The sequence below is a fragment of the Anoplopoma fimbria genome, chromosome 2 (genome assembly GCF_027596085.1).
Source record: "Anoplopoma fimbria isolate UVic2021 breed Golden Eagle Sablefish chromosome 2, Afim_UVic_2022, whole genome shotgun sequence".
NCBI classification, from domain to species: Eukaryota; Metazoa; Chordata; class Actinopteri; order Perciformes; family Anoplopomatidae; genus Anoplopoma; species Anoplopoma fimbria.
In genome coordinates, this window is record NC_072450.1 from 25,794,451 (window position 1) to 25,817,849 (window position 23,399).

The window sequence follows — 23,399 nt, forward strand, 5'->3', positions numbered from 1 at the left end:
TGAATGTGGATAGGTACACTTTGTGTGCAGACAAAGACAGAAGGGGGAGTCAGGGTCTAGTTTGTGTGCCTGTGTTTTATGTGTGTGTCCAGTATCTTTGCTCTGTCAACAGCAGAACACAGTTGAAGCCTATTTCCACAGAGAGAGGGGCAGCAATATGTTTTGGACCAAAGCTGCGGCTGAGATAAGATCCACGGCACTGCAGACCACAATCTGATCCTGCCACTGTGCCAGAGGGCAAAATCCAATTTCCTCCACACTGCGTAAAAAAAAAAAAAAAAGGAAAGAAGAAGCAAAACAAGGATAGCAAAACATTTTTTTAATCAATGATTAATGCTTTGCAGGAGATGACTATTTATCTTTTGCATACTCCAGTAGGACAAGGTGTTGTAGCTCATATATTGTTCGTACTCTCTGTAGGTTTTTGGCAGAATAATTGTCTGATAAGGCCTGGCACATCTTTAACCTGAGCTTTTGTCTTCTCCTGGCCTTCTTCCACCAGGCCATGTTTGCCCTCTCACAACATGACATTTGGAGCGCAAATTGTCTGGCCTTTCAGAGGGCTGGACTGTCTAGCTCGAACTGACAAGCCAGACAAAACAGTCTCTCAGATAACTGCTCCATCCTCAATTATTAGACTTCTTTGAACTGAATCCCTGCGCCGTGCATGTCTGTCTGTCATCTGCCGGAGATAAGCACAGGAGGTGGGGGGATTGCTAGCTGTTGATTCGCTACTGGACTTTGTCGCTGTGTTTCTCTGGGTGGGGACAGGCACTTGCTCATAGGTCAGCATGGGATTATTTTACCAAAACACTAGGACATAGAGAGGATGAGCCACGTCCCCTCAGGTGTCCCCCATGGGACTTTTTTTGATCCTATTTGAGTTGTGTAATGAATTACACATATACTGTCTGTCAATTTAAAAGACAAGTCAAGAGAGTTGCAGTTTGTCATGGTCTTAGTATCATTTAGTTTTGTGTGAAACCAATCAACAGCTCTCGTCTCAAACAAGCGGTTCTAACCTTGGCTTGCTAGCTAGCTAACTTAGCTATATCAATGCACAAAAGTAATCTTATCTGATGTGTTTTGTCCGACGACTCTTTTATCAGCCGGAAGTACAGCCAGTAGATTTAAACGGAATCAAATAGTTATTTGTCTTTTACCCCTAACTACAGTACATATTTTTTTCAACGAAAAAAGGTCCCACGGCGATCAACTGGAATGGATCAGAGTTCGCCTCTCTCTACTAAACGTTTGCTAACCCTAACCCCCGAACAGTGATCTTCCAATCACAGTAGCTTAGCAACCTTAACTAGCCACAACAGGCCTGTCAGACCAGAAATAAAAAGCAATTGATAGCAAAAGTTATAGTGTCAGCTGACATAATCGCTTTCTCTCAGATTTTCAATTGATGACTTCCAGCGTTATCACTGTATACTGCACATGCGACATGTGAGAGCGGAAAGCTTCACAGGCGTAGCAACTTTAACCAACGGGGACGGGGCTCAGCGAACGGTCAACTGTTCTGCATATATCTGATAACGACAGTCCAGGGGGATTAACATGCTGTGGTTAGAGTGGTAGTTATTTCAGTATTTGTGGATTAGTCCCTTTAGATGTGATGCATAAAACTCTCTCTACCAGCTTCTAAGCAAACCATTCCATGTAACCTATAAATGAGGGTGATGCATAAGGAGAGAAAACTTGAATTTAAGATATCTCTCTTGAGGATGCAGCCAAAGTGCATAGTTCATCAAGCGTTGAGCAAGGAGAGGCAGTGCTACAGTAGCACCGTCTGCATGTAATCCTCTGTTCATTAGCATGTGGCGCTACTGTGTTCCTCAGCTAGCCAGCCCCTCTCATTGCCCCCCCAGAGTCTTAATCCTTCCTCCGCCTGTTGTGTTTCTGCTCCACTGGGGACCAATCGCGCCAATTCCACTCGTCGAGCTTGATAATTAGTGACAATTGTAAAAGTAATTTACAAACTCAAGCGATGTCATTGAGAAAATGGTGCCAATTAACTGGAGATGCTAATGTGTGCAGAACCGTGGAGAAAAAAAGCAGCATCCGACCTCCATTACAGTGAGAGAAGGAGGGCCAGGGAGCTATCCTCTGAGTGTCTGGGAGAATTGTCCAGGGAGGAGAGGAGGAGGCGATGCTCATTGTTGGGCCGGGCATGTCACCATGCTGCAGATAATTCCAACAATACAAGAACAAGTATCGTGACCAGGGTAACAACATTTTAATTTACATGGAAAGCTGTTAGCTTTTATTTTGAGTCAATGCAAATCCAGCAGTAGAATATAGCTCAACTCCTACATCATCAGAATTGCAAACAACTCAAGTAAGGATTTTTTGGAGATAATACATTTGTCTTGTCAGCTGAAGTTAAAAGGCTGTGTGCATCATACAGGTCATAACAGCTACTTAAACTGAGATGCTGGACATCACCACAAACAGATTGGGTTACTGGTTGAAAGTCTTCCCCGCACACACAGGAGTTTATCAGCTGAAATGTAAAACAAAAAAACACAGCAGACCTTGGTACTATAGCTGGTTCTTAGCCAATGAGATGATTTATGGTGTGAAAATGTGCTTTTTTTAATCAAGAACTAATTAATATTTGCAGGTTCCTTCCGTTTAATTAATAAAGTTAAAAAGCCTGGAAACGGAAAGTAATATAATTTAGCTTAAAGGTTCCCTGTTTGACCATTAGATGTGTGAAGTCTCCAGCAGGAGGTTACAAACGGAGGTAAAACATTTGCTGCTGTGCAATACTAATGTAAACAAACTGGATACATTTAAGGTGCTAAATGCAAACTTAAGTGGACATATATAGCCTCCACACAGCTCTTAACATAAAGACAACTGAGCCGCTGGCTCGCAGCTAACAGTGCTGCCAGAGTTAACAGTGTTTACCTGGGGCGGAACTGGAGGGTGGCAACGTTGCTCTGTTGGTCCATCCTTTTGGTCCAGACTGAAACATATTACAATTATTGTATGGATTGCCGTGGAATTTTGTGCAAACATTCTTGTTTTTTCGCGGTAACCAATATGGAGATTTTTTTAACTTTTCTATCAGGTTAAAGTTTGAAATTGTCCAATACTTTTGATTTAACTTAAGATTGTCTCATAAGTTGTGCTTTGTGTTTAGTGCTACTCAGGAAATGTTAACTATTTAACATGCTAAACTGAGATGGAGGTGAGCATGATTCCCATTACCATGCCACTGTGAGCATGTTAGCATTGTGTCTAGTTGCAGCCTCACATCACAGCTAGCCGTGCTGTGGACGCTCAGTCTTTTTCTTGCTACTAGTGGGCGGAATTGTCAGACATTTCAAAATTCTGCACAATTTCATTTCATGGATCAAGAAATCTACAAGACTGCTGGTGTGTGTGAACATATACTGTAGATGATGTGGACCGATTAAAGATGGTTATATCGGTGTTAAGGCGAAGAGAACATCTCAAAGATGCTCGTTATTGGAAGTCAAGGCCTCGCTGTCTCATCACGAGTGCTCTAATTGCTGCACGGTTCAATGCTTCGAGCTTTCCTAAAAAAGAACCACTAATGTAACTAATCCAGTGTTCGCAGCAGGGAGCCCACTGGTTAATGGTACAGTTTGCCCTCATGTAGAAACCTCTCATCTCCACCCTATCTTCACCCTCCGCCCTTCCCCCCTTTCTCTGGGAATTAAAAACAGGAGGTGTATTCCCATTCTGTCAGTCACAGCCGCTCTGCCTCCTAGGCCTCAGCCTCTATCAGTGTAAACAGAAGAGGGGAAGCAGTGTTTGCTGTTTCTCCTGTCTAAAAAAAACGCCTTTTGGTGTGTCTTTGATCGCAGGCGCTGGAATAGTAATTGCTATCACTTATGAAACAAAATGACAAGCGCTGCCAACAAGCTTAGCAATGCAAATACAAAAGAAGAGAGAGAAGTGGAGGGGAAAGAGGTCTATGAAGAAAGGTTGATGCCGTTTACTTGAGCTGTGTGGGGGTCCTCATCTTGCAGCTGAGATGTTTTGATTGATATTGGAAGGGCCCTGAGATTCGTCATGTGAATGTCAGAGAGAGGGTTTTATTTACATATATATACATATATTATTTTAGGTGAAAGCCAAAGGACCCATTTAGTCTCTTTTTTTGGTGCTGATTAGCCATTGTTTTTTTCCCGATCTATTTCAAAGCACACTTTTAATGGAAGCTGCCTTTTGAAATTAGCAAAATCCATTATTGTCAGACACAAGGATGAAGACAGTTGTATACAATAATGCATTTTTAGACACACTTCATTTAAGCGTACATGTTGATGCCTAACTTCCCAGTTGCGTCTATCTTTTGCAACTACACGACACTAAGCCTGCGAGTGAACATTGATTGAACAAAATGTCTATATTATAAGAAACCCTTCCAGGAGAGGGGAGAGCCAGCCCTACTGGGAGCTAAAGTCTGGCCTTTTTCTGGCTGACATAAAGTGGTAGCAGCCAAAGCATTGATGGCAGGACGCTGGTTATTCAAACGGCATACAGAAAGAGAGAAATGAAGGAACTGGATGGCTCCTTTTTCCCTCTTTAAAGCTGTGGAAGTGGATAAGCCTCTGGTGTTATTCACAGGCTCCCTCTGACATCTTCTGTTGATGTTTATTTAAATGGCGCTCAGATCGGTGTGGAAATCGGCCCGTTGCGAATGCCCAGCAGGACACAAAACAGCTGGGCTTTGGAAGGGAAACAGATATATAGAGAGAGAGAGAGATAAATATTTCTGAAAGGACAGAGGAAGAAAGAGAAGAGAGTGAGAAAAACTTGAGGGTTTTATGTAAAGGAAGGGATTTTGTGTGAAATGTGTTTTGTGTAATGAGATGCCCCAATTCTGCTCTTTGAAATAGCGTTACCTGGAGCTGGAAAAATAAAAATCTCTCCTCTTGCCTGACCCCCATGGAGCCGGCTGTTCTCGGCTTATACTGGGCCCTATCCTCCATTTCACAAAAAAAAAAAAAAAAACACTGTATTTTCTTAGATTTAGTCGTCAGGCTGGTCGTCAGGAGAGGGTGTCATTTCGGAGCTGCTGCTGGGAGATTGCTCTTTCTTCTAGGGACACCCTGACACAGAGCGTTAATAATGTAGCTTGCCTCTCATAGCACTCACACAAACACAGCCATCGAACCTGTTGGCCAACAACAGAAATGTCCATCCACCGAAATAAACTGCTATTTTCTAGCCGCGCTTGTCGGCTTCATTCTGCAGGCTTTTTGGAGTTGGTTGCTTCCGTGAGGAGGGCGCCGGTCACCCGTTTTGGCTCTTGCACCATGGGAACACTGTTTTCTCAGTGTGATGAACATCATTTGACAGTCCCCCTGCCTCAGCATCCTCCATATCTGAGCCCATTTACAGCCAGCTCGTTCACTTTATTGCCATTCGCTGATCGCAGCACTTTGAAGTGTTTGCTAAGGGAGGGCGGGGGGGTTGGCGTGGGGTTCAAGCGAAGTGTAATTGGCTGCATTAGTTGGTTTGCTTCTCCTCTTCTTTCTCGGTGCCCCCCAGTCACAGTGAGAAGGATTAGGCGACCTACATTTTAGTTTTGCTCCGACGCAATCTTGATTCAGTCCTACCAGTTGTCCTCATGTCGTGATTTGGTTCCTTTGAAGAATCCCAGTTCATTTTAACCAACGTTTCCCAAAATGAGTACGTCTTCGAGCTCAAATCCACAGTCCCCTGCATTTACATTGCCATGGATGTGTTCACACAGACTGCAGGGAAAGTTAAATTTAGCATTCATCCCTATGCACATGACACTGATTGACAGCCCGCTGTGGGTAACGCTGTGTTCCGTTTCGCAACGCGTCGCCCACAGCAGTCGCCCTCGGAGAGGTTTTGATGTTTGTTTTGTTTGAAAAGCCTATACGCTCATGTACATCCAGTGTGACATCTCCTGCAGTATGCTTGGGCTTGAAGAAGCTTCCATGTGGAGACAGACAGTCGAATCAATCATTTTTAAGGGCTTGGAATTTTTGGGGAACAAACTGTTGATCCGCCCAAGAATTATTACATTGTTTCTTCAATTATTTTTTGTTATTTTTTTGGTCTGTATTTAAAATAAATTTGATGGTGCTATAAAGATTTTTATTTTGAAAGGTACTACATTATAAACAATCTTAACAGAGAAAATAAGCATTGGCCATATTTGGTGAAAACACTAGAAATAGCACAGACTAAATATACCTGACATATATATACGTCAGGTATCATTTAAACTGAACCTGGTGAAATTAATTACACATTTTGGAGGTTGGCAATACTCTAACATTAGCAGAGTACATCAGCACATTATTAAATATTGTTAGCACGTCTATGCTACACTAGCTACTGAAGTCATCCTGAATGTCTGTCTTTATCCCTATGACGTGGTGATTCACTTTTACACCATGATCTGCAGGCTTTAGCTTCTATCTCAGTCTATTATCCTGTTATCACTGCTGAATCCGTCTGACATCCTGGATATATCCATAGATATATCATATTGTAGACCCTTTTGTCTGCCTCTCTCTGAAATTGCTTTTTAGTTTTAGTTAGAATTAGAAGAATAAGATTATATTTATTCATGGAGTGTAGTTAGTGACAGTGTGGGCTCCATGGTAGCTCTGACAGCTTGATGAAGTAGCATCAGGGTATTTAGGTTTAGCAAATGGTCAATTGCAGTTTGCCACACATGCCATAGCACCATGCCGAAAAGGTGTACCCTTCATGGTGCTTTAAACGTCCATTTAACAGCTTAGAAAATTATCAACATTAAAAAGAGTTTCCTTAGAACCACACATAGTGCTTTAAACAAAATGTACCAGCTATGGCATTATGTGAACTCTTACCTGAACCAAAAGAAGAGGAAGAAGAGTCCTCGTCCTTTCTCTGGCCGTAGCAGGAAAGTGTTCAGGTTCAGACAAATGGAGGTTGATGTTTCAGCTAACCTTGGCTATGTGCCCTGCATGGCTGCCCCTGTAAGCCATCAGTCTGGTTGGAGTCTGACTGAAATATTAAAGAGCCTGTCTGCTCGCCCGCTGTAGCACCTCACCACGGAGCAACCAGAGTGCACCGTGCAGTATATGTCATATAGGTACAGTAGGTATGTAATGGATGGAGACCCGAGTGAAACAAGAGCCGAAGACCATTCTCAGTTTAATTGGAGCTCACATCACCATCAGTCCTTTGACAGATCTATCCGTCCCTCTACACATTCATTACCTGCCTGTGGCGCATTATATTTGTTGCTTATAGAAGATTAGTTATTATGGAAGTGGTGCCCTTGCAGCGGTAAAAAAAAAGATGGAAGTCACCTCGCCCAGCTGTAGATCACCTTTCAGCACACCAGACTCCATAAGTGCTTGGCTGATGGGCGGCCTGTAGTGCAGCAGCCAAGTCGTATTAACACATTTTTCGGGAACACCTCAGCATCCGGTCATATTTTTATACACCTGGTGATTTCACACCAATGCCAAAATTCAGTGCCATCGCTGGAGGTAGTGTGTTCTTTATGCAGCAGGCAAAAAAGTAAGAAGGTGGTGATTATAGAGGAGGTGTAAAAAGATTGATTTGTGTCATGTGCCTCGGTAAGATGTGTATTTAATGTGTTATGATGTAGGTTTCATTGTAGGTTCCAGAGGGGGATCTGGGGGTCCTCACCCGTGAATATTAGAGCATCATTTCCTACTTCCTAGAGTTTTTATGCACTAATTGTGCCTTTTTTTAACCAGAAAAACACAAAAATGAGGTGCTGGCTTTTCAAATATGTTTTCTCCTGTAGATCAACTTATCTCAGTTAATGTTATCTCTGCTGAGTCAACACACATGTATGATTTACTCTTCCTTCCTATTTAGTTTTTTGTTGGTAGCCTTTTTAATTGTGCATGTGGCATCTTTTGACATCAATTATTTTTAATTAATTTGTAAACCCCTGGACTTTAATTACACATATGTGTTTTAGAAATATTCCAGGTGAGGTTAAAACTTTCTGCACATTTAAAACCTTTGCCACATATCTGTTTTTCTCGTAAGAAGTTGTAATATTTTGAGAAGAAACTTATAATACTTCAAGAAAAAAATAAGGGCAGGGCAGATGTGTTTATCTATTCAATTGTTGTTTCTGTTTTTTTGTTAAAAATAACAAAACAGAAAAAGGACTATTTTACTCTAGGAGGCCAAACATCAGGTGCTCAAGCCCACACAGAGGTCTATCTATGAATTTCCCACCAATTCATCATTTTACCGTCCAGATTGGAAGTGTGGGAGGAATCCAACAAGAGCACTTGGAGGACTGAGAGTAAACCCACGCTGGCACAGGCAAAAAAACTCCACACAGCGACAAGAGGCAAGGTTTTGTGTTACCCTGACCTTGTTGCTGCGAGGCCACAGTGTTTACCACTGAGCCACTGTGCGGCCCTACGGACTTCTAATAGTGGACTTTGCTGCTTTGCTTCATGCCTCTCTCTCAGGCAGCTGCTGGTCACATGCTTTATGGGAGGAGTGCGATAAGAAAGAAGGTAGACCGTATACCTGGCTGCAGAGAAGCCATTATCTGGAGCTCTTTAATCTGGTCTTGAAAAGACTGGATGATGGCTGCGTCCAGGACTGGATCCAGTGATAATATTACAGACTTCAGCAGAACCTGCAGGTCTTTCAGTGAAGCCTTGCACACTTTACCTACGGGCAAAATCCCTTAGTGACGGTGGATCCCTCAAAAGTCTGGTTAACCAGTATCTTAATGTGGGAGTCCCAATCCCCCTGTCGCAGACTCACAACCAGAGGCAGAAGGATCAGTAGACTCCGTTGATGTTTATCTTCTTTGGATATGGAACTTGTTTGTGGTTCTTCCATTTCCTCTACGATCAAACTAGTCTCTAGTGGTTTTGTAGTATCTGGTGTGAGATCTGATCCTCAATCTGGGAAACTATGGGCTGCTGCTGAGTGATATATTCTAGAACCCCAATGTTATGGCAGGCATTCACAAACATTGTGGACACTTGTAACTAAATTTATCGAATAAACGTCCCTCTAAATATAGTGGACTAGAAGTATAAAATACTTGAGGAAATGTAGTTTATACACGCCATTGCTTCTTCTTCTATTCCTACACCTCTTGGTTAACAAATCTGTTAGGTAGAGAACCTTCCAATGGAGGGAGGCAGCTGTGAGAGAGCTGAGGCAGCAACCAAGACCCCTGGGGCTAGAAACAAGAAAAAAAGGAAGGTGGAAAACGCAGAGACAGAAAGAGATAATTGAGGGGGATGAAAGAAGTGATGGGAGTCTTTTTAAAACTGCTCTTAAGTTAAGTTGAAACAGCAGTTGTTCAAGTAAAACATGCCGATAGAGGAATTTAGATTTTGAACAGTTGCTATTGCTGTCATTCCAAAACAATTTATATTCTAATCATTATTGGTATGATTGTTAGCATTTTGACTTACTTTGGAAACATGTTCAACATCCTCACAACAACGGCTATTGCTGTGAAATAAAGTAATCAAGGCAACGGTGTAGAGAAAATGGAGGAAAGTGACTGCAAGGGAGACAGGGAAGAGGAGAGCTGATCGATTGATAACCCTCGGTGGGTCAGTGATTTGATTGTGTTTGTGTGTGTGACTGAGAGCGGATACATTCTAAGAAAATGGGACCTGATTGCACACAAGTGCAGAAAAAGTGGTTAACAATGACCTTAATGTGTTGCCTCCAATTCATTTCAAGCCCTCACAGATTGCTTGCCTCTGTTACTTTAGCCGGCTGGGAAGACCTGGTTACAAAATGAATCAGCTTTTTCACTGTTGTATTCTAATCGGCCTCTGCCTTGTTCACTTAAACATTACAAGAGTCTAATGATTTTCTCCTGGAACAATGGCTTTTTAGGCAAGTTAGCAGAATCGCCATGCCGGTTGGAGGTCCACCGCTTTGGTCCAGACTTGAACATTTCATCAACAAAAACAACAGTTGGTTTGGGCTTTTGTGAATTATCTCAACTACTGAATGGATTGCCTTGAAGTTTGGTTGACATATCCATGGTCTCCAGACGATGAGTCCATAAGTTTATTTTTTAATCCTGATTTTTTTCCCATCTATCAAAATGAAGATATTCATGGTTCCTGGAAGATGTATCCTCATGACTGTGATGATCATCTGACCTTTACTCTAGCGCTCCCATGAGATTGACGTGTGTTTAAATGAGCTATTGGATAGATTGCCATGACATTTGTTGTAGACACTCATGTTTCCCTCAGAATGAGTTATGGAAACCTTACATTTTCATCTAGAGCTAGCACGCAGTCCAGTCCACCATTTTATACGAACTTTCATTGTCGTATAAAGCCATCTTGGTCTTTGTTGATGATCCACTTTTCTTCTAGTGCCATCATGAGCTTGACAGTTTGGGTTGTGAGTGTAACTGTTGAATGGTTTACCTTGGAATTTGGTATGAATATTGAAGGACCCCAGTAAATCAACTGCGTGCTAATTAGCAACTGTTAGCATTCTAAACTATGATAAAGAGCAAGCTAAAAATCACATCTTCAACATCAGCATGTTAGCATCATTATAGTGAGCATGTTATACTGTTGATGTAAGCATTAAGCTCAAAGCCCCAAGTGTAGCAAAAAAAGAGCCACCAGCATAGCTGTCGACTCTTAGTCCTGTTTTCTTGCAGTGTTGCACATAAAGTTCAGTAAGGGTTGAATTTTCCCTCACACCCATCATGTTCCGTGTGCAGACTGGGATTATTAGTTTTCTCTCTTGCTAGCACAATGAAGTAGCCGACGGTCTATCTACCGAGCCAGTTATACGTATTTATGGATAGGGAATTATCCAGCTCCAAAGCTGCCTTTGAATTCAATTTCATGGTATATGTCTGTAAAGTAAACCCCCTCCCAAATGTTGACTACATTTTACCAGAATTTATCACATTGAGGAAATATCTTCTCAGCCCGTCTTGTTTATAATGTACCTCTCTGCTAACCCCCACCACCACTTAAACACTGGTCTCATCCCAGTAGAATTGTGGGACACATTAACATGCAGAGGCTTCAGCCGCAGCACTGATGTGCACAGTCATCAACCTGTTTTGTGGGCTGCAGTGGCTGAATGTGGCACTCCGTTGTGATTTCCATGCAAACTCCGCCAGATGCTCGACGCTGGGGAATCGTTTCATATTCTAATGCCATGACAAGAAATATAGCCGTGGAGTGCGCCGCCGCTGCTGCTGTGCATATGTTTGTACTGTGTGTGCCTGTGTGTTTGCATGTGCTTGAGTGCCGAGTTTATGATGCAAAGTAGTTTCCGTAACAACGCTGCCACAAGCTTTTCATTTGGCCCTTTTCTGATTACATTTCCGCGAGAGAAGAATGAAACCCCAAACATAGCGGAGACTCGCATGGCTCTGGATATATTCACATATTGCTGTATGTTTTGTTTTTCAATTTGTGCTTGGGCGCAAAACAGGTAATAAAATGTGGGTCCCAGTTTTTTGGTAAAGATCCTGACTCCGTCGTAGTCGTAAATCAAGAACAGATCTGTCTGTCGGATGATGTCCTTTTCCATCACTTTTGAGACTTGTGTAAAATTACTTTGTCTGTCTTCAGGGAGCTTACAGAGTAATGTGTTGTCAAAGATATAAAAGCTGATAGGGCACAGTGAGAACAGAGTCGGAATATCAATCTCCCTGTTTTGTTGTATTATCATTCTGAGCATCAGGACCACAGATATACAGCGACGCAAACTGTAATTTGCTCAGTGCTGTGTCATTGTAGATAATGTTCGTTGCGGTGTAGACGCCTCGTTTTAGAGGACGTACGAGTGGCTCCAGATGCAATGACTGATAGGTTTACAGCAGATTTCAGACGCATGTTTATTTCTGTCTCGACTCGGCCGTCCTTCCCCTCAGTGTTCGCCGTTGTTTATTCCACAATAAAGAGAGAGCACATTGAGCTGTGCCGGGGCAGCCGTAAATTGTCGATAGCCCACATTGCAGAGGACCATAAATATCACCTGTCCCAGCGCTCAATATTTGCCACAGTTGGTCACCATCAACTGGAGTGGACGCAGGCGGTCCAAGGGGTGCTTCACTGCGCCGAGGCTACTCTTTGGATGTCGCCCGGCGTGCAAGGCTGTCACATGTTCACCGTGCTCGTCTGCGAGTGAGAGGTTGAGCGTGCAAGTTGAGGCCATTCGTCAGAAGAGCTATTTACATTTCTTCTCCAGCGCAGCGTGGGGAGTTGTCTTACGAGCTGTGCACATAACCTTAAGGCTTCTTCACACGATAATGGCATTTGGCAATTAACTGGCTTTTTTTTTTATAGCATTAATGTTACACTCGTTGTGTGGAGTTGCACATTTCCTGCTACTGAGCATCAGTCTCAGGGGTAATGGTTCTCAATAATCATGTGACTATGTTTGTCTTGGCATCAGAAGTTCTTGGGTCTTGTTTGGGAGTTTTGTGTTTGGGTGGCCGGTTTTAAAGGGATAGCTCACCCTAAAATCTAAAGTACATATTTTTTCTTCTCTTTCCTGTAGTGCTATTTATCAGTCTAGATTGTTTCAGTGTGAGTTGCATTGTTTTGGAGATATCGGCCCTAGAGATGTCTGCCTTCTCTACAATATATCGTGGCTATATGTCACATGCTTGTGGTGCTCAAAGCGCCCAAAAAAATACATTTGAAAAATGCAATAGCAATGTTTCTTCCCAGAAATCATGACCCGGTTCCTCAAGATAATCCACAGACCTTTTTGTGGGCAGTTTCATGTAGGAACTTTTTTGCACCTATTAGCAAAAGACAAGAAGCTTTAAGCCCTTTGACAGTTGGTTGATATTGTGTTACCTTCTTCACAAGCATGACATTTGCCTTGATTCCAATGTTTTCCATGCTTCCCACGTATGGATTTAATTTGTTTCAAATCCATCGTTAAGTAAAAGCGTGGCCTTGCCTCAGTAACTTATCCTTCCTGTGTTCTCTTGTTCATTTCACATGTCCTCAAGTTAATTCCAGACCTAATTAACTACCTTTGAAAGGAATCTGTGCAATAATTACCACAAGGAGGTGGAACGGAAACAATCACACTTCCCACAGTTCATTCCCCACCACAGGGGAAATCCTACAGCGTCACCCGCTGGGTTTTTAAATATTCTTTTATTGTTGTCCTGAGAATCACCTTTAGCAGTCACTTTAGAAGCAGAGACACAGACAATCAGGGGGCCCCACGGACTAACACCCTTGCCGAGTTTTAGTCTGGTGTGGTTTATTTGCACAAATTATTAAAATAATAAAAACATACTGTGCAAAGACAAATGAGAGCGCTGTAATAAATAAACCAGGAGGCTGTTGTGAAAAATAGCTCCCCCAGCAGAGAACGAGGAGGAAAAATGGGTTGTGGACATGTTATTTTTTAATAACATCTAATGTGACCAACAGGGAGAAAGATGCATAAATAGGCACACATTGATGCATTGAAGCACCCAAAACCAGATCTGGCACATATGGTCCAGTTCCAGAGACACAGCACCAGCAGTTTTAAAATCAGGGGCAAAGGTAGTAAATAAAATAACAAAAATCCTACTTACTCCTATGTATAGTGAATGCAATAACTCTTTCTAAAAATGTCCTTGATATCACTATGAATATTGTGAGAGTGTACTGCCTTGTCTAATGTTCAATTCTAGTTTATTATCACCAATAACATATGGCAGATGCTCTATGTGACCTGAGAGGCCAAAGCCAGGAAGAAGAAATCCCACAAGGCACTCGCTGTTTCACGACACCCTTGGCCTCCCATTCTAACGATCTGGGTAGCCAAGCGTGTCAAACTATGTGGCAAAACAACAAAAGCAGTAAAAACGTGGTTGATGTTGTGGATTCAAATAAAAACCCTCCTTTAGGTATAGGCAACAAAACCACTAAGTTAGGTTAAGTGGAATCTTCATTATGGGGCTTAAAACAAGTACTAAGTATAACGTGAAAAACGTTACATAAGTAGGGAAAACACGAGACTCCAAAATAACTGTTTGAGTCAGTCACACAGGTTGAGAGGATCCTAACCTTACTTTAATGTCCAAAAAGAATGAAGCTGCGTTAGTTTCATAGATATTTACAGGGAGAAACAAATGAACTGTACAGTCTTGTAGAATCTTTGACATTTTCAGTCACAGGATTAATGGCACTCCTGGTCTGACACATTATACGGCACACACACACACACACACACACACACACACACACACACACACACACAAAACACACACACACACACACACACATACATGAAAACACACTTACAAACGGCTCCCCCTAGTAGGAAACCCGTAGCCTGTTACCATGTGATGGTGAGTTTGTGAGGTTCCTGGAGGTGCTCCAAATACAATAGTACAAAGAAATGTATAAATAACTTTGTTTTCTTTCACATTTGCAGGTTATTTATTTAACACTCTTACACATAGGGTAGTGTGATTATGCTCACAAGGTGACAAAACCTAGAGATAAAACTGGGCTCGTGTCTGAAAGGTGGCTAGTTCAAAGGTTTGCATGCTCTTTTGATTCACCACTGAGGCCTGGTCCACAGATGGAGCCGCTGGCCCGGCACTCTGACAATACCTTAATGAGCGAGTCCATTTTGAAATCCCAGGAGGGGCAGGCACCTCTGTCTCTGCTCCTGTAGAGTAAATTAGATTGACTTTTAAACTCGGAGAAACAGATGATGCAAATGTCAGCTTTGATCAATTGATTTGGCTGAATTAGCTAATGCACCTGCGAGCCGCACCTTACAGGAACATAAAGCATTTGCTGCACCGCCGCCAGCAGGGGTAGAAGAACGATACGCGGATGACCGTTGAGTAATGCCCACTGGAGTGACACGTCTCTAGGGAAAATAACGGATGACTTTCATCTGGAGAGACGTATTTGACACGGAAAAGCAAAAGGATGTTTGCAGGAGAAACGTATCTGCTGGCAAAGCTTAGAAGGATGTGAGCAATGAGATTTAACTAACCTTCAAACGACGGCCCGACACTGTGATCTAAGACTCTCCCCGGGAATCCCTGAACAAACTGGTGTCTGTTACTCTGCACATGTCAAATGAATGAATTCATTTATTTTTTGCCAGTGGCAGCATGTCCTTTTGATGATCAATTGCATTCTTGCCAACTTGTGTGTGAGTGTGTGGCTGGGGAACATTTCCCATGTTTCTGATAGAGATCATAGCATTGAGTTATTTAGAGTGTTTCTGAATTTACTGTTTGTGTTCTATACAGTCTAAAAGCTTTGATATTTTGCACAGATTCACTGCTCTTGCTTGGAGTTAGATGAAAAATCTATAGCATATCTCTTTATTTGGAAATATGAAGCTTCTACCAGCGGCCAATTAGCTTAGCTTAGCATAAAGATTTGAAACAGCTGTACCATACACTTACTACAATATTCTTGCGCTCCTGAAAATCTTATAGAAATGTGGGTCGGATCTAAAAATCATATTTTTGTGTTGGTGTGCAAATCATTTTTGTATTTTTCGACAAATATTGAGACCCAAAAGATACCAACAAATGTATAAATAACATGAAAGGGAATTTAGAATCTAAGATATACAGACACTGTGCATTATCCAAAGTAGTGTCCAGGAAACTCCAACTTTTTACAACCAACCTGCTTCTGTTTTTAGGTCCAGCAAACCTGCATATACAGTTCATTGTACAGTTATATTAGGTGCAATAAAAACAAAGGCAGACATTGTTTGAAGTCATTTAAATTAGCACGGACAGTAGAAATCGAAATGACCTGAATAAATTGTAGCGTAAAAATGTGATCCTGGCACAGTCTTACATGGGAGTGGTATCGATCCTCTCATCTGAATATTGGCACAAAGCGAGTTATTCACAAAATGTTAAATCAAAATGGCAGTTATCTACTTTACATTATGAAACTGGTAGAAGTTTTGCTGAACAGAGACGAATGGACTTAATGTCAGAATGTGTAAAAAGATAAATTGATGTTTACATATTTATCTTCACATCTCTTATGTCGTAAGACTGCTGCAACTTGCGGAATAGAAACGTTTGAGCCAAAAAAACATCTAAAGTCTTTAGTGAAGGTCTGAATTATACCCAGTTGCCATTCATGGTGCATGGCTGAATATACCTTCTGTATGAACCATAATACTGCTAAAAACAAGTTGTGAAAGAGTTAAGAGGTGAAAAGACCGAAAATAGTCGAAAGTTGGGCTCATTTCATTTTCCAGTTCTCCTGAATAAATCAAAGTTGGTTTAATAGAGAGGAACTTTATTCTCAGATATACGGTTCAGGGGAAACGTCCACTTCCTGTTCCAATTCCATTCTGTGCACAGGCAACGTCTCCTGAAGATAAAAACCCTCTCAGGGGCCGTTGGGCCCTTTCATCACATAAATGCAATTTTTGGGGGATGTTCTGAAGTCAAGAAGTACTATTTCCACTTCACTCCTCAGAAAACCTTCATCTCCCAAAGAATCTAGTGGGAGGCGGGTAGTTTTGAGTGCAGCCATTTGGAAGGAGGCCAGGCCATCCCCGAGGCCTCATCGATCTGGCACTAGAGTCTGACCAGACAATTTTCATTCCAATTCATATTGTTATAAAAAGCATTATTCTAGGATCATCTTTTAAGCTATCTTTTCCCATTTTTTAAAAAGATTTCTCCCTTTGTCTCAGCCAAACTTTCTATGTAATGATTTTATTTCAAGTGTAGTTTTGTTTGAAGCATCATACTTTATATATCTTTCTGTCTGTGCTGTGTAGAGGAGAGTCAGAGGCATTGGCAGAGATTTAGTGCTACAGCGGGGGCCACTTTTCCCCAGTGGTTGGGTAGCTAGTTCCCCCTGTGAAGACCCGTGCTCCGCTTTGCTCATCGCTCCAATAAAGCGGGTGCTCAGCTATGAAAACCCTGCATAAGAGCAAACGTTGTAAATAAATGTATGCTCACATGTCACACTTCATCACACCCCGCCTCCCCTGCGGCTCAAGGTCTATAATTTGATATGACTGGGTCTTGATTACTATTTACTGTGTTGTCAAGGTGAGCGAGAGACTCAACTTTGTGGGTAAACAGATTGACTGTCACAGCTCCAATGAATCAGCCACTGTTGACTTTATATCCACTTGCCGTTTCTTTCCTCCCTCCACCACCGAAGATTGCGGCTGTCAGAGCTGTGTGTTGCTTTGTACACAGAAGTGACGGAATAGGAAACTTGATCACAGTGAATCATGTCAGGGACCTTCTTTGAATTTTGATTAAAGAAAGGAAATTGCAGTTGTTTGACAGGAATGTGTTGTGCAACAGCGTGAATTCAAACAGCAGAGAAAGTGCCAATATTCAAAGTGCAATGACGGCCCTTAGGAACATTTTCAATAGCCTACTTTAAATCACCACTCTACTTTGTCACACTACACCCCCCCAACAAAGGTCTGTTAAGAATATCAACCTTTATGAAAGCTACTGGTTGCGTGGCAGCTAGTGGCACATCTCGAGTGTTGCAAGAATTCTGTTCTGTCGTCAGTGCTATTGCTGTTAACCTAAGTAAGTCATTTTGGTGGACAACTCGTCAGTTTAATGTGAACGTGAGATGTGTGCATTTTTTCCTGCGCAGCTCTTAATTATATGCTGGCTCCTTTAATTAATACTCAGTCATTAAAACTTCTACTTTAAACACAAATAAATATTTTGATTTAGTATCAAATTTGTTATACTGAATGATGAAAAAACGGATGAAAGGATGCATTTATTAATTAATTAATAAACTGGGCCTGCAACTAATGATTATTGTCATCATGATCAATGTGCTGATTGATAAAATAAATTGTTTCTTCTGTTAATCTCAGAAAAAAAAAGGAAACTGGAAAAAATGGACATTACAATCTACCAGGGCCTGAGTTAGGACATTTAGATTGCCTGTTTCATTTGAAATGCAGTCCAAATCCCAAAGATACTCAGTTTACAATCATACGTGACAAAAAAGTAATAACATTTGACAAGTTGGAACCAAAAACATCTTTGCTTGAAAAATGACAGAAAGGATTAATAATTCATCAAAATAGTTGCAGGTATTTTTTTTTGTTTCTGCTTCAAAATAAACAAAATCGCATTTTCATACAAACAAATGTGTCATTTGGTTTTGACATCACTTGACAATGTTTACGCTATCTGTCAATTAATTCTGATTTTCATCAAGCTAACATATCTACATAACAGTAACTACACTTCTTTTTTGTATTTCTTTATTCATGCACACTGAGCACTAACTACACACTTTTTCCCTTTCACATTTCCAGCACTGTAACTGCCATTGCTGTAGCTCATTTACACTGGCCTGTGGCAGAAAACTGAAAACAAACCACCCACCTCCCCAACAGTTACCAATATGTCATATTTGATTAAGCTGACTATTAGTTAAAGCTCTCCTCCAGACATGTTTAAAGACATACAATACCCTGCTTTGAATAATGTCTGGTGTGTTTTTTAATACAAACTTCAATTACCTTATTACAAATGATTGAAATCAACTCTTCCATCAACTCTTTCCCACTTCATGAAATATCCAGAATCTATGAATACACACACAGTTTTCATTTCAATGTTTGACTTGCTGGACACAAGATGTCTCGTCCGAGAAGTCCACATCATGTTTGTGTAAGTTGCATACTGGAACCCAATTAGCCTCCAGACGTGTGATTTCAGAATATCAAATCAAACTCTGCGCGTCCATCATTCTGCACAGTGAAGTAACAACAAGCAAATGTACAATGGTGTAGGTGGAGGGTGACTGACTGGATGGCTTGCATGTATGTTAACTGAGGAAGTTATATTTTGGTCATCAAGTATGTTGTTTCTTGTGTCATGTGTTACATAAAAGTAATTCTATGATATCATTTTGGACTTGTGAAAATGAATAAAGCTTATCCTTCTTATGTTCTCCTTCCAGGTCCGGTAGCTGTGATCAGTGGTGAGGAAGACTCAGCCAGCCCTCTTCATCACGTCAACCACGGGATTATTACCCCCTGCACTCTGGATGCGGGTCCTGATGCGGTCGTCATAGGGATGACTCGTATTCCTGTGGTGGAGAATCCTCAGTACTTCAGGCATGGACACAACTGCAACAAGCCGACCACCCGTAAGTCCCTGTTCATTATACTCACGGTGGTGTGTCCCTCAGTGACCATTAGCACACATTACTTGATTTTATGAAGATACCAAGGGACCCTAATGTTGTTCAAGCATGATGCTAAATATACTGAAACTGTAAGGCACTTGAGAAAACTCCCACAGAATGTTATGCGCTATAGAGAAACAGTGCAGCATCCAATCAGAGAGCCAGACATCACAAGGTCTTTATTAGGCTCATTCCAACTGTTGCATCCTCAATGTAATTTGCTGTTTATCTTTACAATAATAAGAGCCAGGGCCCCCGGGGGAAATAGTATAATTTAGTGTCATCAACAGAGTCAGTGTGATCATATGGCGTAAGCATCTGCTGGCTCCGTTCCAGACTCTTCATATAGGATCTGTTTAGACAAAAGCAGCCTTCGGTGTACCAGCCACTGGTGTTCAGACAGCCTCCCCCCCCCCCCATCCACCTCGCTCCACTCTCCCCCCGGGACTCATGTTCCAGGTTTGGGAAAGACAAGACCACTTTAAGGCCTAATTACTCACAATTACATCAACTGCTCGAGAGAATCAGCAGAAAAAACAACTGTGCCAGCAGCCAGCCGCAGCTTGGCGCCTGCTGCTTCCTCTTCCCTCACGATACCAGGCACACTAGCCGGATTTTGCTGGTGGAAAACGGCACTCTTCCTCTGTGAAGATCAGGCTTCTCTGAACCATTTCAGCTTGTATCTGCATCATTATGTCTTGGCTCCCTCTCAAAATGGCCGTTGGACAGGCCAACAGAAGTTGACTTCTGAGCCGGAGCCAATGAGAGGGAAGGAAATCCCATTTAGAGGTGATAAATAAATGACGGCTCTTATGTTTTATGAATCGCATGAATTGTTAATGGACAGCCGGTGACTGATTTATAACGTCTCATGCCTTGCACAGGAGATCTGATTGCGAGCTAATGAATAAATGACGGCGGGCATGGATGAAACTTTCTTCCCGATAACTGCGCGCCCCGGAATTGAAAGTCAGGCGCTGGCTGTGCACTACGGCAGAGGCGTTGCCGTGGGCTTTTACAGAATGTTCTCCCTTTCAGAAAGCTGCATCCCTTGTCTTTTATATTTAGATTTTATTCTATGTACGTGCAAAAAAATAAATGGAAAAGAACCCTGAATTCATCACAAGGTCACAATGGCCGCCAGCGGCTTGAAAAGCAAAATGGCTCCGAACGGCTTCTGCCGATCGTTCGCTGAATATGAATGTATTCTTCACCCTCAGGACAAACACACACACACACACACACACACACACACACACACACACACACACACACACACAGACAGGGAAAGGGAAAGGAAAAGCCTATGTGTGTCCATGTGTGTGTCTTCACTATCTGTGTAGGTGTATGACAGGGAAAAAGAATCCATGAATGTGCGTGGTTGTAGGAGAACGGTTAGTTTGGCTTGTGGGTAGAGTGGTTTTTGCTATATCTCAGCCTACTTACTTCCTCTATGTTTTGATAAGTATCTTCAGTAAGGGGTCCCTTGAGTGCCCCCCAAGGGTCCCCTTTCGATCCCCCATTGTGCTGCTGGTCTTGCTCAGCCTGGCCGTCCTGCAGCTTTGCTCCACTCACATACAGTACGGCGCTTTGTTGATGCTTGGCCACCAATCCATAATGTATTCATCAATTTACTTGAAAGCCTCTTATCCAGGAGAATAGCTTGCTGGCAGTGTGTCGCACACACACACACACACACCACACACACACACACACACACACACACACACACACACACACACACACACACACACACACACACACACTCACATTTCTGCTTAACTGTGTCCATCAGGAGTTCACTAATGTGTTAGTCAGTCCCAGTCCGCTTCCACCACCAGTCTACTGCGTCATTTGTAGTATTCCTATCTGTCAGTGCTCTGTGCATTGTGAAACCAGCTCCAACATCCATGACTGTGAGGAGGGGCAGTCTGTTGCTGCTGTCTACAGTGTTGGCTTCCTTTAAAACAGCTCCATGTGATGGGAATCCAGCCCGCTGCAGAGCTCACACCAGTGATTCCAGTGTGCCTTACCAGATGTATTATTCATGAGTGTTTGATCTTCAAGTCAATACTGGCAAAGTATGTCGCCTGTCAGGCTGTTGCACATGAAAAACAGTAGACGTGCTGCTGTCATTCCCACATTGCAGGAAAAAAAACAAAAACATTTCATCCAATCCTTCTTGCCCTCTAGTTGAACCTTGCAACCTGTGCACATGCATGGCGTAAAAATTTGGAGCATTACAGGAAAAGTGTTGTCACAGTTGTCATCCTGATGCCAATTTAAAAACATGAAGTGCCGCCATTCGCTTGGTTCATCTTCTGGGTGAACCGGTGGCCTCGACTTTGGTTGCGGTAAACAGGCGAGCCGTGACCGATTAGAACGTTCGAAGAGATCAGCTCTCTTTTTTTTCTTCTTTTTTTCACCGCCGGGCTGAATAAAAGGTCCAATCCTGGGAAAATATAGCCGCATTAGGGAGATAAAGGCAGAAAAGGCAAAGGACAATTCTTTAGCCTAATGACAGATCCATATCTACTCGGATCCAGCAAGTGGCTTTGTTTTATCACTCAGCTTGCTATTTTAATTACGGATTTGTCACGTCCCGCTTGCTAAAATTAGACAACAGCTTTTGATGTTGGAGTATAGCGTGTAGCCTTTCATTACATCCATGTTATTATGGATGTCACGCGTGGGCGCAGCTCGGACTCGCCCCCACTCTGCCCCCTATGTGTTGGGTGTCACAGAGACATAATTATGCTCAAGGTGATGTTTTTTGAAGATTAAAATGTTTCCAACAGAGTTGAGGAGTGACTAATTTGGCAGCTTGAAAGCTCAACAAATGAATGGAAATGTAGAGCAGATTGATTGAAAGGCAGTTATCATGTTCCAAAGCTATGATTGCATAAATTATAGTTTGAAACAGAACGGCCCCGTGGGTTAGCCAGTTCAAACAACCTACTTTAAGTTGTTGCTCAATAAGTCCAAGATGAGCTTCTTTTTACAGCTCAGCCCAGAACAGAGCAAGAGAGACACTTCCTGGTACAAAGAACCCTGAAAAGATGGTTGTCGATGCCAGGTGCAGTCCCATGAAAAAAACGCATCCAGATGGACTGAAATCTCGTTCAAATTCACTGAAGATCCAATCAGACAAACCTCCAGACCAAGTTAAAAGTGTGTATAACTTCCTTTTTTTCCAGCCCATATAGAGAACAACTGCACTGACTAGGCAGAAGGCAATGGAAATTAAATAAATTAGAGAGTAAATTAGAAATGTTTGCTTCTGCAAACACATTTAATTACTTTTGCAAACAAGAGCAGCGGCAATATGCTAAAAAACAAGTTAGTCAATTAAAATACCAAACCATTGCTTGACATATTCTGGCTCCCGCCACTGTAAACTAAGACAAACATGTAATTTCATTACAAACAGGGGACATGTATTATGGGAGCCTGTGGTGTTTAGGCAAACACATCCTGCATTAGCATTAACACCGGACCAAAGAGCTGCCAATTATAGTTGGATGTAAATGTAACACATTCTCATGAGTGTTGACAGGTCAGCATACTACAATACTTTATTGCCATCACTGATGACTCCAGCCTACAGTTTTTTTAGTAACACCCTTCTGCTTTATTACAAACATATTTTATACTGTATCTTTGAGGACTAACGGCTGCACTGAGATGTCAAATATATCTATTTTGTGTTGGTAGTCACTTTCAAAGAAACCTCCCCTGAGCAGCAAGTGTGAAGTACTTAAAGCTTAAGTGTGCTTAATGCTTAAACTTTAATCCAGCAATAACAGCGAGGTTGAGCTTAGGGAGAAGTCATTGTCAAAAAGAAATCAATGTACAATTGTATCTCTCTGTATAAGTGTGGTAGTATGGATCGTTCAATTTTAATTAGATAAATAACACATTATGAAATGAATTAAAATATAATTAAAATGTGTCAAATATTTAACAAATATGGCTGCACGGTGGTGTAGTGGTTAGCACTGTCGCCTCACAGCAAGAGGGGCCCGGGTTCAATTCCCGGGCCAGACAACCTTCTGTGTGGAGTTTGCATGTTCTCCCCGTGTCAGCGTGGGTTCTCTCCGGGTTCTCCAGCTTCCTCCCACAGTCCAAAGACATGCAGCTTAGGTTAATTGATGACTCTAAATTCCCCGTAGGTGTGAATGTGAGTGTGAGTGGTTGTCTGTCTCTATATGTCAG

General features: G+C 42.1%; 1 protein-coding gene across 4 annotated transcripts in view; it reads left to right on the forward strand.

Annotated features, from left to right (window-relative positions):
- Positions 1-23,399, forward strand: part of ntrk3b (neurotrophic tyrosine kinase, receptor, type 3b) — a 161,297-nt gene that overhangs the window by 107,870 nt on the left and 30,028 nt on the right. For all 4 annotated transcript variants that reach the window (XM_054614563.1, XM_054614561.1, XM_054614559.1 and 1 more), the window contains one exon: positions 18,957-19,145. In XM_054614563.1, the coding sequence (XP_054470538.1) occupies positions 18,957-19,145 (189 nt within the window). The remainder of the gene's footprint in view (positions 1-18,956; positions 19,146-23,399) is intronic.